The sequence below is a fragment of the Heterocephalus glaber genome, unplaced genomic scaffold (assembly GCF_053883595.1).
Source record: "Heterocephalus glaber isolate CG9 unplaced genomic scaffold, H.glaber_assembly_v1.0 deba00001861, whole genome shotgun sequence".
Classification (NCBI taxonomy): Eukaryota; Metazoa; Chordata; class Mammalia; order Rodentia; family Bathyergidae; genus Heterocephalus; species Heterocephalus glaber.
In genome coordinates, this window is record NW_028258501.1 from 761,091 (window position 1) to 776,719 (window position 15,629).

The following is a 15,629-nucleotide window of genomic DNA, read 5'->3' on the forward strand; positions in this document are numbered from 1 at the left end:
AAGACAGACTGGCAGGTTGGATCAAAAAACAAAATGCAGGGGCCCGGGATTTAGCTCAGTGGTGCCGCTGCCTGCCTCAGAAGTGCAAGGTCCTGAGTTTGATCCCCAGTACCAAAAAAAAAAAAAAAGCAACCATATATTGTATTGCCTACACAAATGACAATGGAAGCACAATGTGCCAGGACTATGGGACACAATGAAAGCAGTTTTAAGAGGAAAGCTTATAGCTGTAAATGCGCACATAAAAAGAGCAATTTGAGCAATCCCAAATAACCTAATGATGCATCTCAAGGTCCTAGGAAAACAAGAGCAATCCAGGGCGGGGATTTAGCTCAGTGGTTCCGCCACATGCCTCGAAAGTGGAAGGACCCGAGTTCGGTACCAAAAAAAGAGAGCAATCCAAATCTGAAATTAATACCAGAGAAGAAATTATAAAAATGACAGTGGAAATCAATGAAACTGGGACTAAAAAAAAATAATACACAAAGGCTGAATGAATCAAAGTTAGGTGTTGGGTGTGAGGGCCCACAACTGTAATCCCAGCACTGAAGAGGCTCACAAGGATAAATGTGAGTTCGAAGCCAATCTGGCTTACATAGTGAGGCATTGTCTCAAAAAAAAAAAAAAAAAAAGGAAAGACAAAAACGCAGTTGGTTCTTTGAAAGAATAAACAAGATTGATAAACCCTCAACCAAAACCCATATCAATGCAATTACAAATGTAAAATGCAAAATCACAACCGACACCGCTGAAATCCAAAGGAATATAAAAAAGTACTCCAAAAATGTATATTCCAATAAAATGGAGAACCTAGAAGAAATAGAGAAATTCTAAATCCATATGAGTTACCAATATTGAACTAAGATATAAAAACCCTGAATAGAAAAATGACAGGTAACAAAATAGAGGCAATAGTAAAAACTCTACAGACTATATAAAAAAGAAAACAAACAAACAATAAATAAAACCTCTACCAACAAAGAATAGCCCAGGACCCAGTGGATTCACCACTGAATTCCACAAGAACTTCAGAGAAAATCTAACACCAATACTCCTTAAACTGTAATGAAACGGAAAGGGAAGTCCAGCTAAACTATTTCGTGTAAACTAGAATTACCCTGATACCAAAACTGAACAAGGACTTAACAAGAAAAGAGAACTATGATCACAGATGCAAAAATTCTCAACAACATACTGGCAAACAGACCTACATAAATCAATAAATGCAATACATCACATAAAGAGAAACGAGGGCAAAAATCACAAAATCCAATATCCATCCATGATAAAAACAAAACAAAACAAAACTGGGCCGGGGATTTAGCTCAGTGGTTCCACCATCTGCCTCACAAGAGCAAGGTCTTGAGTTCGATCCCTGGTACAAAAAAGAAAAAAAAACTGACAAGAATAAGTATAGGAGGACTTGTTCCAAACTGACAAAAGCCATTTATGACAACCCCAATGCCAACATCACAGTGAATGGGAAAAAGTGGAAAGCTTTCTTCTAAAATCAGGAAGAAGACAAAGGTGCCCACTTTCATCATTCCCATTCAATAGAATACTTGAAACTTTAGCAGAGCATTCACGCAAGAAAAAGAAATAAAGGCATCCGTATAGGAAAGGATGAAGTCACACTATCCTTTTTCACATATAAAACAATTCTTTACATAGGAGACCCAAAAAATTCCACCAAAAGACTCTTAGAACTAATAAATTCAGTCAGGTAGCCTGCAGGATACAAAATCAATACACAAAAATCAATAGTGTCCCTCTATACCAATAATGAACCCACTGAGAAAGAAATTAGAAAAACAATACCATTTACAATAGCCTCAAAAAATTAAAAACTAAAAAAAATCAAATACTTAGGAATCTACCTAATCAAGAAAGTGAAAGATTTCTATAATGAAAACTACAGTACTCTGAAAAATGAGATTGAAGAGGACATCAGAAAATGGAAAGACGTCCCCTGTTCCTAGATAGGCAGAACCAATAGAGTCAAAATGGCCATACTCTCAAAACTGATACATAGATTTGATGCAATCTCAATCAAAATACCAATGGCATTCATCAGAAAAAAAAATCCTAAAATTTAAATTGGACCAGAAGAAGCCCAAAATAGCAAAAGCAATCCTGAGCAACAAGAGCACAAAGTAGGAGGCATCACAATCCCAGTTTTCAAGTCATATTACAAAGTTACAGTGATAAAAACAGCATGGTACTGGCACAAAACAGACACACAGATCAGTGGAACAGAACAGAGAATGCAGAAACAGCCCCAGACACATTCAGCAGTCTAATCTTTGACAAAGGGGCCAAAAACCTAGAGCAATGGTGACAAACCTATGGCATACGTGACCCAGTAGCTTATTTGTATCATTGAAAGTTCTAAAAGGTTTGCCATCACTTCCCTAAAAGGAAAGATAACCTCTTTAGCAAATGGTGCTGGGAAAATTGGTTATCCACATGCAGTAACTAAATCTAGACCCATAATTCTCACCATGTACTAAAATAAAATAAAAACAAATCAAAAATCTAAACATTTTCTTTTTTGAGACAGGCTCTCGCTATGGAGTCCAGACTGCCTTTGAATTCACTATGTAGCCCAAGCTGGCTTCAAATTCTAGGCAATTCTCCTGGCTCAGCCTCCTGAGTGTTGAGATTACAGGTGTGTGCCACCATGCCCAGACAAGAAATGAAAATTAAAACAACATTGAGATTCTACCTTACTCCAGGAAGAATTGCCATCATCACAAACTCAGAAAATAAGAAATGCTGGTTAAGTGGTGGGGAAAAGGAGACCTTCTTCATTGTTGGTAGGAATGTAAACTAGTACAACCACTATGGAAATCAGTATGGAGAGTCCAAAACACACCAAAGTTAGGAATCCCATTTTACTCAGCTATTCAGTTTCTACGTGCTACAGTATGTTCCCAAAAGAGTTAAAGATACTACGCCACAGTGATCCATGCACATCCATGTTGATAGCAGCACAACTCATAATAGCTAAATCTAGGAAGCTGCCTATATGTCCATCAGCAGATGAATGGATAAAGAAAATGTGTTATTACACACAATGGAGCACTACTCTGCCATAAAGAAGGACAAACTTGACATTTGTAGGAAAATGGATGTACCTGAAGACTATCGTGTTAAGCGAAATAAACCAGACACACAAGCTTCAATGTCACATGGTTTATCTTATATTTAGAAAGAAATACACTCAGAAACTCAGTGTATAAATAACTTAAAAAACAAAATAAAAGACAGACAATAGAAGACAGAGGTAGACCTTCTGCAGATGGGAAGGGATCTAAGAATAGAGGGAAAGGAGAGAGAGGTGAGGGCAAGAAGAATTAAAAAGGACTAAGATGCAATATGTGTAGGTATCAACTCCCCAAAATGAATGTATTATGTATCACAAACATGTACTAATAAAAAATAAAAAAGAATAAAAGAAAATTCCATTGTAAATGAGTCTTTCACATGGTGAGGGATAACGCTGCCTTTGAATAGAACCCAGCTCACATCCTGCCTCTATTACACTGAGACTTTGAACAAGAAACCACTCTGAGGCTCAGTTTCTCACCTGTAAATCAAGATGGCAAATCAGGCAGAGGGGAGGATGAGGCGCTGGAAAAGGTAGGCGGGACTGGAGCAGGTGCAGCATCTCTTCTGTTTCTGCTCTGGAAGTGTAAGCACTTTCATGACAATTTGCCATCTGAAAATGCTCTCCTGGTGGCAAGTCAGAAGTGACTATGTTGTAATAGACAGCTTGGTTCTGTGTATTGTATTATATGTAAATTATCCATCTTTTTTTTTTCTTTTTTGAGATGAGGTCTCACTACATATTCCAGGTGGGCCTTGAACTTGTGGTGATCCTCCTGCCTCAGCCTCCCAAGTGCTGAGATTACAGGCATGTGCCACCACTCCCAGCTCAATCCATCAATTTCAAAAACACAGTGTGGTAGTACTACACAACCAGAAAATTGGCAAAACTCAGACAAACTAATGGTAATAAATGTTGGAAAGGATATGGAGCAATAGGAACTCTCAATCATTACTTCTGGGAGAACAAACTGGTGCAGCCCCTGCAGGAAAGCATTAAGTAGGAGTATAAATCAAAAGACGTGCATACCACAATGCCCCAGCTATTGCATTTGTCAGCAATATCCCTACAGACTGGTCACCTATGTTCCCAGTAACTATGACAAACTATGACAAACTACCTTCCCACCAAGAGCAGAAAACACAAGTAAATTGTTAAATATTCAGCAACACACTACTATATAGCAAAGGAAAGGAGCTACTGCCATGGGAAACATGAATGAATCTCACAAGCACAATGTTGAAAGAAGCCAAACAGGAAAATTCACACCACATATGGTTCTGTTTATATAAATTTCAAGAGCAAGTAAAACTAAGTAATATTGTGTAGAGATGCCTAGCAGCTGGCGACGCTACAAAGACAAAGCATGGACATGAATAGCATAAATGTCAGGACAGGGGTCCCTACTAGGATGAGAGGAGATTGTGGTGGGAGGAAACATGGAGGCTGGGGTGCTTCACCTGAATAGTAAATATGTATTCATATTTTCATTATTGTTCAAAATATATGTTGATATTTTCTGCACTTTTAGGTACATATGCCAGCTTTCCAATTTTAAAAAGTTTTGAAAGGGCTGGGGATTTAGCTCAGTGGCACCACCGCCTACCTCGCAAGTGTAAGGTCATGAGTTCGATCTCCAGTACAAAAAAAAAGTTTTGAAATGTTAAATATATGGATTCAATAGCAGATCTGAAATAACTGCAGAATATATTAATAAATCATAGGGCCAGGGATTTAGCTCAGTGGTTCCAGTGCCTGACTCGCAAGTCTCAGGTCCTGAGTTTGATCCCCCGTACCAAAAAACAAAAAAACCAAATCAATCATGGAACAGAACTAAAGAGGGCTGGGGATTTAGCTCAGTGGTTTCTCTGCCTGCTGCGCAAGCACAAGGACCCGAGTTTGATCCCCGGTACCAAAAAAAAAAAAAAAAAAAAATCTCATCGCTATGCCACAGATAGAAGACAATGAAGTAGTGACAATATTTGGAGAGATACTCCCCAAGAATATTCAAATACTAATGAAAGACATAAATCTACAAGTTTGAGAAGCCCAATAAATCCCAAGTAGGAAAAGCAAGCAGATCCAAACCTAGACATAAGATATTAAAAGCAGCCAGAGGAAAAAAGCTGATTACCTGGAAAATCATGATGGTTAGACGGCAAGTTGACTTCTCAATATCATCAGTGAAATCCAGGAGATGGCTGAATAATTTCTTCAATATGTTGAGAGAAAAACTGTTGGAGAGAAAAAAGGTGACAGTCAATCAGAAATCAGAGTGTCTTCAGACTTTTCAGGAACAGCATAAGGAATTAGAAGACAATAAAATAATGCCTTCAAAATTCTGAGGGAAAAATGATTTTCCAACCTAGAATTCTATACACAAACCATCAATTGTGAGTTTAGGAAGGTTTTGTTTTTATTTATGGAGCTTGGGTAGAGCCCAAAGCCTTCCACATAGTAAACTTGCATTCTAACACTGAGCTATAGCTACAGCTTTTAATGTGAGTTTAAAGAGATGTTCAGACATGAGAGGACTCAGTTTACCTCTTCTTTTTTTCTTTTTCTTTTTATTTTTTTAGATACTGCACCATCACAACCAGAGAAGTGAAAATGGGATCTCAAGCCAATACAGAGGTAAACACCATGTCTAGGATGATAGGCAGCAGGCCTGAACAGCAAGTCAAGAAGCTCCAACAGAGCTCGAGGGAATGAAACTACTAAAATGCTGGAGCTCTTTGACCAAATGGATAGGAGATTTAGACAGCTGGGGAAGTGCTGAACTAGCAATTAAGCACCACAGAACAAACAAAAGGGCTTTGGGAGTACAAGCGTTGACTCCAAGGAAAACAAAAAAGTTGGGAGAGAAAGGAAAAGGAATCACAGTAATTACTCAGTTGTGAGTAGTGTTTCCATGCACTTGCTAACCACTAAGAAATGCCCTAACTGAAATCTTCATGTACCATAGTAGAATTTGGGGAAGAGAGGCGTGGTGTTTAGGGAGGGCCAGGTGAAAGAGCTACATCATCATCTTTGATTGTGAGAAGGCAACCAATAATTCCTAATATATGAAAACAGAGAATGGCATTATAAACAAATTGTTTACAGAACTGCTAAGACAAAGAGCTAAAAAGGATTGAAAGTGGTTGATTCTGCAGAGTGGATATCAGGTGAGCATATCAGCTGAGAATTACTAACTGTATTGTAATAAAAGACGTATACGTACGTAAGGCTTTGAACTAGGGTTGGCAGAAAATGCACTGAAGACAACACTCTGAAGGCCCACTCCCTAGTTCTTTTCTTTTTTTTTTTTCTTTCTTTTTTTTTAGACAGGGTCTTACTTTATAGTCCAGGCTGGCCTTGAACTCACGATTTAGCCCAGGTTGGCCTCAGACTTGAGGCGATCCTCCTGCCTCAGCCTCCCGAGTGCTGGGATGACAGGCATGCGCCACCACACCCAGCAACCCACTGACTATTTCTGTATGGCCTCAGAGCTAGGAATGGTTTTAATGTTTTTAAATTGTTGAAAATAATCAAAAGTAGGCATATTTTTCATAACATGGGAAAATCATATGAAATTCAAAATCTCCGTGTCCATAAACAAAGTTTTATTAGCACATAGCCACACTCCTTCATTTCCCTCTTGCTTATGGCTGCGTTCATGCTACAAGGAGGGCATTACCGCAAATGAGAGTGATTAGCTATGACAAAGACCATGTGGGCTAAAATACTACCTGGCCTATTACTGAAAAGTTTGCTGCTCTCTGCTTTAAGCTACACTCATGTATACCACTGACAAATGCAAAAACTAATCACTTACAGAGCAAGCTGTAAATAGGAAAAATAAAGATATGACTATGACTTGTTCTAGGAGGGAATTTTACATATACAATATAAAACTCAAACTTGAGGGGAAAATATGCTAGTGAAAAATTTAAAGATAACCACTAGGAGAACAAAAACCAGATACATGACATCCAAATAACCTAGGGGTAAAAAAATGAAACTTGCTTGACTTAAAAAAAAAGGGGGGGGGAAGGAGTCATGATGGCCAATGCCTGTATTCCCACTACTTGAGAGCCTGAGGCAGGTGGCTCACTTGAGGCCAGGCGTTCTGGGCCAGCCTGGGCAACAAAGACAGACCCCCCCCATCTCAAAAAACAAGGAGAAATAAGATGGTGGTGTGAAATCTGACAGCATATCACAGTCTGTCCAGGACCTGAACTCATGACACATGAAACATGACACATCACACAAGAGAAAAGGAAGAAGTGTGCCAGGAATTAAGAAAGAGCTAACAAGAAAACTAAAAATCACAAAGAAACTGAACACAACATAGGGAAAAGAAGGAAGCAAGCTGGAATGCATCCCGGCTCCCAGGGTGGAAGGCCTATAGCCACAAACGCAAGCTAAGCCTGGATAAGCTTGGCAGCCCCAGGAGAAATAAGAGACCAGCAGCACAAGCCCTGAGAAAAGCCCATGGTTATTGAACACTGCAAAAACAGCATGGGGTTTTATTCTGAAAGTAACTCCTTTCACATGGTAAGCTAGAGTAGAAGAAATCTAATCCAGTGCCCCTAACTGAGTGTGATTCATCAGAAGCCATTTGGGGGAAGGAGTTAATTGTTTAAGACTGAGCTACTTGGGGAATGAGAAATCAGAGAACAACTTACACTTCAGGGTTTCTGTAGTCATCTTCCGGCAGTAACTGAGGGGGAGACAGTTGCAGAGAGGGTGCAGGCACAGGCTAGACATAGACCTGTTGAGAAGTTAAAGCAGTAGCGAGCTCAGACCAGGAAGCACATGGTGGTCCTGTCCTCCATGGTGAGAAGCCAGGCCAGTTGAGCACTGTTTTCCCAGGGGCTGGGCCTGAAAGTGCTGGCCTTACATCCAGTGGACTGCTTGACCCCTACTCCACCACCCAGCTGCCTACTTCCAGCACAGAGCTCAGTGGTCTGTTTGCCTCTCCACCTGCCAACGTGATCAGGGATACACCTTGGCCTGGACGGTTGCCACAGCCTGAGGTGTGCAGGCAGAGGGGCTGCTGGACAGGAAGGCACCTCATGAGCCCATAGCAGTGACTTGGGGCTCACGGAAAGACAGGGAAACTGGGCAGACACCATTGACCGACCATGCCCAGCAGGAAAGGTGGGGCAGGACTCAGCATTCACACACAAAAGAGTGAGTGTGGAAACAAAACAGGCCCTACTTGTGACTCACCATCCTTCCCCCATACCTGGAGGATTCCAATACTACAGGCTCTGGAACGAAACTACTCCATTAAAACATGCAAAGAAACTGTTTGGACTCATTTTTTTTCTTTGTTGGTTTCTGGGGATGTGGGATTTATTTTTCCAAGCAGGAGTAGTTATCTTATTATCAGAAAAAGTGAATTTCAAGCTAAAACTGATCAAAACAGGCAAAGAAGCTCACTATATATTGGTTAAGAGAATAATTCAACAAGAAGTGGTAACAATTATAAATATATATGCACCAAATACTGGTGCATCTAATTTCATAAAACAAACACAACTGGACATAAAAAAGGGATAAACAACAACACAATTACAGTGAAGGACTTCAATACCCCTCAAACAGACAGATCAACTAGACCAAAAAATCAGTAGATATCAAGAGTTGAACTACACTTTCAAACAAATGGACTTAACAGGTATCTACAGGCTGTTCAACCCAATGATAACAGAATACACATTCTTCTCAGTAGCATATGGAACTTGCTCCAAAATAGACCACATATTTATCTCATACAGCATGCTTAAATAAATACAAGAAGAGGCTAGGCGTGATGGTGCACACCTGTAATCCCAGCATTCGGGAGGCTGGGGCAGGAGGATTGCCATGAGTTTGAAATCAGCCTGGGCTACATAGTGAGTTCAAGGCTAGCCTGAATTACACAGCAAGATCCTGTCTCAAAAAGCCAAAAAAAAAAAAAACGAATTTACATTATCTCATGCATATTATCAGATCAGAGTGCAACAAATCTAGAAATCTCTAACAAAAAAACCCAAAGAAATTATGGAAATTTGGGCCAGGGATTTAGCTCAGTGGTTCTGCCTCCTGCCTCGAAAACGCAAGGTCCCCAGTTTGATCTCCGGTACCAAAAAAAAAAAGAAATTATGGAAATTAAACAATACCCTCTTAAATAATCAATGGGTCACAGATGAAATTAAGGAAGAAATTAGTTCCTAGAATCACATGATAATGCCAATACAACACACTAGAACTTATAGGATACAATGAAACAATCCTAAGAGGGAAATTTATAGCTGTGAATGCTCACATCAGAAAAACAGAAATAAATAACCTAATCACACACTTCAAGGGCCTAGAAAAATAAGAATAATACCAATAGCATTCCTCACAGAACTAGAGAAAACAATCCTAAAATTCATATGAAACCAGAAGAGACCTAGAGTAGCAAAAGCAATCCAACAAAGGCAAGGCAGGGGGCATCACAATCCTGTACTTCAAATTATACTACAAAGCTACAGTGATTTAAAAAAAAGGCATGGTTTTTATCAAATAGCTGGGCATGGTGGCACACACTGTAATCCCAGCACTTAGGAGGCTGAGGCAGAAGGATCATCGAGAGTTCAAGGCCAGCCTGGCTACACAGTGAGTCCAAGGCCAGCCTGAACTACATAGCAAGACCCTCTCTCAAAAACCCAAATAAAAATAAAAAGCATCTGCACCACAAAGGAAGCCACCAACTGAATGAAGAGACAACCTACAGAACAGGAAAAATTTTTGCCAGCTACTCCTCAGACAAAGGAGTGCTGCCTAGAATATATAAAGAGCTCAAAAAAATTAGACCCCCCCCCAAATTTAAACACTCAATCAAAAAATTGGGCATCTGAAATGAACAGACATTTCTCAGATGAAGAAGTACAAATGGCAAAAAAATACATGAAAAAATGTTCAAAATCACTGGCAATTAGAGAAATGCAATTTAAAACCACACCGAGATTGCATCTCACTCCAGAAAGAGTGGACATCATCAAGAAATCAACTAATAACAAATGTTGGGGGAAAGGAACCCTTGTCTATTGTTGGTGGGAATATAAACTAGTATAACCATTGTGGAAATCAGTGTGGAGAGTCCCCAAAAATGTAAAACTAGAAATTCCATTTGACCCAGCTATTCCCCTTCTAGGCATCTTCCTGAAAGAGTTAAAGACATCATGTTACCGTGATCCATGCACACCCATGTTTATAGCAGCACAGCTCATAATAGCTACATCTTGGAAGCGGCCTATGTGACCATCAACGTACAAAAAAACAATAAATGTAAACCATCACATAAAAGAAGCAAGGAAAAAAAATCACACTATCATCTCAACAGATGCAGAAAAAGCCTTTGACAAAATCCAAAATCTACTCACAAAAAATTCTGACAAAAATAGGTATACAAGGACCTTACTCCAAACTGATAAAGCTGGGGCTGGGGATTTAGCTCAGTGGTTCCGCCACCTGTCTCACAAGCGGAAGGACCCAAGTTCCATCCCCGGTACCAAAAAACAAAACAAAACTGATAAAGCCATTTATGACAACCCCACTGCCAACATCACACTAAATGGGAAAAACCTGAAAGCTTTGCGTTAAAATCAGGAACAAGATAAAAACGTCCACTCTCACCCCTGTTCAATAAAGTAGTCAAAAATTTAGCCAAAACATTCAGTCAAGAGAAAGAATAAGTCAAACTATTCCTTTTCAGATTACATGATTCTTTACACAAAAGACCCAAAGAATTTCACCAAAAGACTCTTAGAACTAATAAACAAAATTCAGCAAGGTAGTAGGATACAAAATCAACATCAAAAACTCAATAGTGTTCCTCTATACCAATCATGCACCCGAGAAAGAAATGAGGAAAACAATACCATTCACAATAGCTTCGGGGCCGGGGATTTAGCTCAGTGGTTCCAGCGCCTGCCTCACAAGCACAAGGTCCCGAGTTCGATCCCTGGTACCAAAAAAAAAAAAAAAAACCACACACACACACAATAGCTTCAAAAGCCAGGGATTTAGCTCAGTGGTTTCGCCGCCTGCTGTGCAAGCGCAAGGACCTGAGTTTGATCCCTGGTACCAAAAAAAAAGCATGGTGGTGGGGGCGGGGGATTTAGCTCAGTGACGACATGACACGCCTGCCCCTCAAGTGCAAGGTCCTGAGTTCGATCGCTGGTACTGAAAAAAAACAAGCACGGTGGTGACACAACAGATCTGTGGAGCAATGGAACAGAATAGAGGATGCAGAAACAGCAGGGACATTCAGCAGTCTGATCTTTGACAAAGGGACCAAAAACATACACTGCAGGAAAGACAGCCTTTTTGTCAAATGGTGCTGGGAAAACTGGGTATCCATGTGCAGAAACTGAATCTAGACCCCTCTCACCATGCAGTGAAATAAAATCAAAGCATCAAAGACCTTGGTTCACAAAATTCTTTCCATGATTCTGGTCACAAAGTGAACTGGACAAGAACCCAATCAAATTCAATGGTTAGGTTCAGTGTTGACCTTGTGGGGAAATTTAGTTCAGTTCTCATTCAATTTGGTTTGCAACTAGAATCATGGAAAGAATTAAGTTTGTGAACCGAGGTATTAAAACAATCTACGGGAACATAAAATACATACAACTCTTGAAGTCAGAGGGGTAGGCAAGGACTTTCTTTCTGGTTTTTTGGGGTTTTTTTGGTACTGGGGATCAAACTTGGGACCTTGGTCATGTGACCCGGCAAGGACTTTCTGAACAGAACCCCAACTGCACAAGAAGTAATAGTAGCAATCAACAAATGAGATCACATCAACTTAAAAAGCTTCTGGGCTGGAGACTTAGTTCAGTAGCACCACGGCCTGCCTAGCAAGCGCAAGGTCCCAAGTTCGATGCCCGGTACCAAAAAAAAAAATTAAAAAGCTTCTGCACAGCAAAGAAAACAACCAATAGAGTGAAGAGACAACCTACAGAATGGGAACAATTTTTTCTAAATCCCAGCACTTGGGAGGCTGAGGCAGGAGGACCACTTCGAGTTCAAGCCTGAACTGCATAGTGAGACCCTGTCAAAAAAAAAAAAAGGGGGGCCAGGGATTTAGCTCAGTGGTTTTGCCACCTGCTGCGCAAGCACAAGGACCCAAGTTCAATCCCCGGCACCAAAAACAACAACAACAAAAAAAAGGCCGGGGATTTAGCTCAGTGGTTCCACCACCTGTCTCGAAAGCGCAAGGACCCGAGTTCAATCCCCGGTACCAAAAAAAAAAAAAAAAATTCCATCTATTCCTCAGACAAATAACTAGTATCTAGTATCTATATAGTATCTAGTATCTATATAGTATCTAGATTATATGAAGAACTCAAAAAAATTAGACTCCCCCAATACTAAAGAGCCAATGAGAAAAGGGCATCTGAAATGAATGGACACCTCCCAGAAAAAGAAGTACAAATGGCTGATAAATACATGAAAAATGTTCAGCATCTCTGGCCATTCGAGAAGGGCAAATTAAAACAACACTGAAATTCCATCTTCCTCCAGAAAGAATGGCCATCATCACAAACTCAAAAGCCAAGAAATAAGCACAAGGTCCCAAGTTCGATCCCCGGTACCAAAAATAAAAACAAAAACAAAAACAAAAAACAAAACAAAACAAAAAAAAGCCAAGAAATGCTGGCGGGGCCGTGGGGGAAAAGGTGTCCTCCTCCAGTGTTGGTGGGAGTGTAAATTAATACAACCACCATGGTGATCAGTGTGGCGACTCCCCAAAAACCTAAAGTAGAAATCCCATTGACCCAGCTGCTCCCCTTCTAGGTGTATCCCAAAAAGAACTAAAGACATTGTAATACAGTGATAAGAGCACACTCATATATATATAGCCGCACAGCTCACAATGGCTAAATCTTGGAAGTGGTTCATTCATATGTCCATCCACAGATGGATGGCTAAAGCAAATGTGTTGTTTATCCACAGTGGAGTACCACGCAGGCATAAAGTGTACATTTGAGTCATTTGTAGAAAAATGGATGCATCTCAAGACGTTAATGTTAAGTGAAATAAATCAGACACATGAGCTTAAATAACGCATGCTTTCTCTTAAATAAGAAACCTGAAGTATAAATCTAAAGAGCAAAATAAAAGATAATAGGAAACAGGGAAATAGATATTTTGCAAATGGCAAAGGTACCAAGAGATGGAGGGGGGGGGGAAGAGAAGAGGGAAAGGGGATGAAAAAAGAATTAAGATTTGTTATGCACATGTATCTACTCAGCATGATGAATGTAATCATTACTTCCCACACTCATGACTTTTTTAAAAAGGTAGAAATGGAAGAAGAAAAAGAAATAAGACCTAAGGGTAAATAGAACATATAAAATAAGATGCCATTACCATGTAATAATGCCTATATATCATGTTCTTGGGAGATATCTCTATTTTAAATACTCCACCCCTCTCCATACTAATCGATAGGCCAGGCATGTTGGTGCATGCCTGTAATTCCAGCACTTGGGAGAGTGAGGCAGAAGGATCGAGGCAAGTTGGAGGCCAGCCTGGCCTACATAGTGAGGTTAGGACCAGCCTGAAGTACATGATGAGACTCTATCTTAAAAAACCAAAACCAAAGAAAGAGAAAGAAAGAAAGAAAGAAAGAGAGAAACCTAATGTATATGTTCCACGAAATCACAATAAAAAAACCTAACTGGAATTTGTTACAAACCTTAAATTAACTGATTCCAAAGAGAAATATTTTTTTAAAATACTAAGCAGGGGGGCCGGGGATTTAGCTCAGTGGTTCCGCAGCCTGCCTCGAAAGCACAAGGTCCTGAGTTCGATCCCTAGTACCAAAAAAACCCCAAAAAAACCTACAATACTAAGCAGGGCCTTGGGAAAATAGGCTACTTGAAAAATAGTACGTAGTTTAGGATGCTATTTTACCTTATACACAATAATAAAGTCCAGACAAAATAAAGAATTAACATAAGATGGGCCGGGGATTTAGCTCAGTGGCACCGCACCTGCCTTACAAATGCAAAGTCCTGGGTTCGATCCCTAGTACCAAAAAAAAAAATTAATATAAGAGATAAAACTCTAAAAATATGAAAAGGACACAAAACATGTTTTTCTGAGCAAGAGTCAAACTAAAATATTATAAAGAAAACGTTTACATACTTTTTTTTCTTTCAGTACCGGAGATCAAAATCCAGAGCTCACACTTGTGTGGCAGGCAGGGGCACCACTGAAACTAAATCTCCGGCCCAAACAGTCACATACTTTATTACCTAAAATTCTTACAGTGTTCTGTATGGCGAAGACACCCCCAAAGTTAAAAATAATGAACAGTTACATTTTGGTATAAACACTTGTTTTTTCTTAAGAATAAAGTTTATCTTTACCATTAAAAACAGCAGGTTGAGGAAAAAAAGACTTGGAGTATTTGTAATAGATAAAGGGCTAATCAACATCATACTCTATGTAAGGAACTCTCACAAATTAGTATGCTAAAATAATCCTATATAAATAATAAAAACCAGAAAGAATAGTAACGGACCAATAGAATAGGACAAATCGCAAATGACAACATTTGGAAAAACTGCACCACTGCGAGATAATCAGTGATTTGTATAACGAAGCATTCATTAAATAGTATTTTCTCATTCATCAAAATAACCACTAAAAGGGGCCGGGGATTTAGCTCAGTGGTTTCGCCGCCTGCTTGCGCAAGCGCAACGACCCGAGTTCGATCCCCGGTACAAAAAAAAAAAAAAAACCACTAAAAAAGAAAAAACCCACTAAAAAGACTTCTAATATCCACTGCTCTGAGGAAGTCAGCGATCCGGTAACTCTAGAAGGAAGAAGATAAATAGGTTCGGGTTTTTGTCGCACAACTCGGCAGCATCTACGAAAATTTTAAATGAACTCCCTTAGACCCCGCAAAGATGTGGGGCCCTTGGGTCGGGTCGCAGGCACGAGGCGCTTCCGAGCTAAGATGTGAGGGCTTGGACTGCGAGTGGGTTTAATGGGACACACGGGGAAGACCCGTACACAGTCACGGGGAGATCGCTGAAACTGACATTGTGAAGTCAGCTAGAGGCATGCCCTACGATGTGGCACTTCAGACAGAAAGGGACAACATTCTACCGAAACAAGGCCTTGCTGAAGGCAGGCTCCCCGCTCAAGTCACAGGCCGGCGTCGTACTCAGGCTACCTCTGCAGCACAACAGGCTCGCCTCACAGAAGGTTCTAAAAAGGAGTAGAGTCAGCATCCACGTGGTGGCTCCAATTGTGGAGTCAGTGTGTGCTGCCGATTTGATTGGATCATTCCGCTTCAAGGCACTAAGTCTTCTAGTTCCAGAACTTTCTTATCACCCCAAAGGAGACCCTATACCCACCCTGAGGGAGCCCCTTTGGGACTGAAAGTGCAAGAAAAGATATTTAAAAAGTGGCATGATTGTGCATAATGTTGAGTTTGCAGGTGACAAGTATCCAAAACCCATTGACCTGGACGCGTGAGGGAAGA

The 15,629-nt window shown here is 40.2% G+C and overlaps 1 protein-coding gene across 1 annotated transcript in view; it reads right to left on the reverse strand.

The window, feature by feature from the left end:
* Tex28 (testis expressed 28) overlaps nucleotides 1–7,845 on the reverse strand; it is a 30,384-nt gene extending 22,539 nt beyond the window's left edge. The window contains exons 1-2 of the mRNA XM_021252333.2: nucleotides 7,780–7,845; nucleotides 5,244–5,343 (exon numbers count right to left, since the gene is read on the reverse strand). Coding sequence (XP_021107992.1) covers nucleotides 5,244–5,255 — 12 coding nt within the window. The 5' untranslated portion in view covers nucleotides 5,256–5,343; nucleotides 7,780–7,845. The remainder of the gene's footprint in view (nucleotides 1–5,243; nucleotides 5,344–7,779) is intronic.
* Between the last annotated feature and the right edge of the window lie 7,784 nt (nucleotides 7,846–15,629).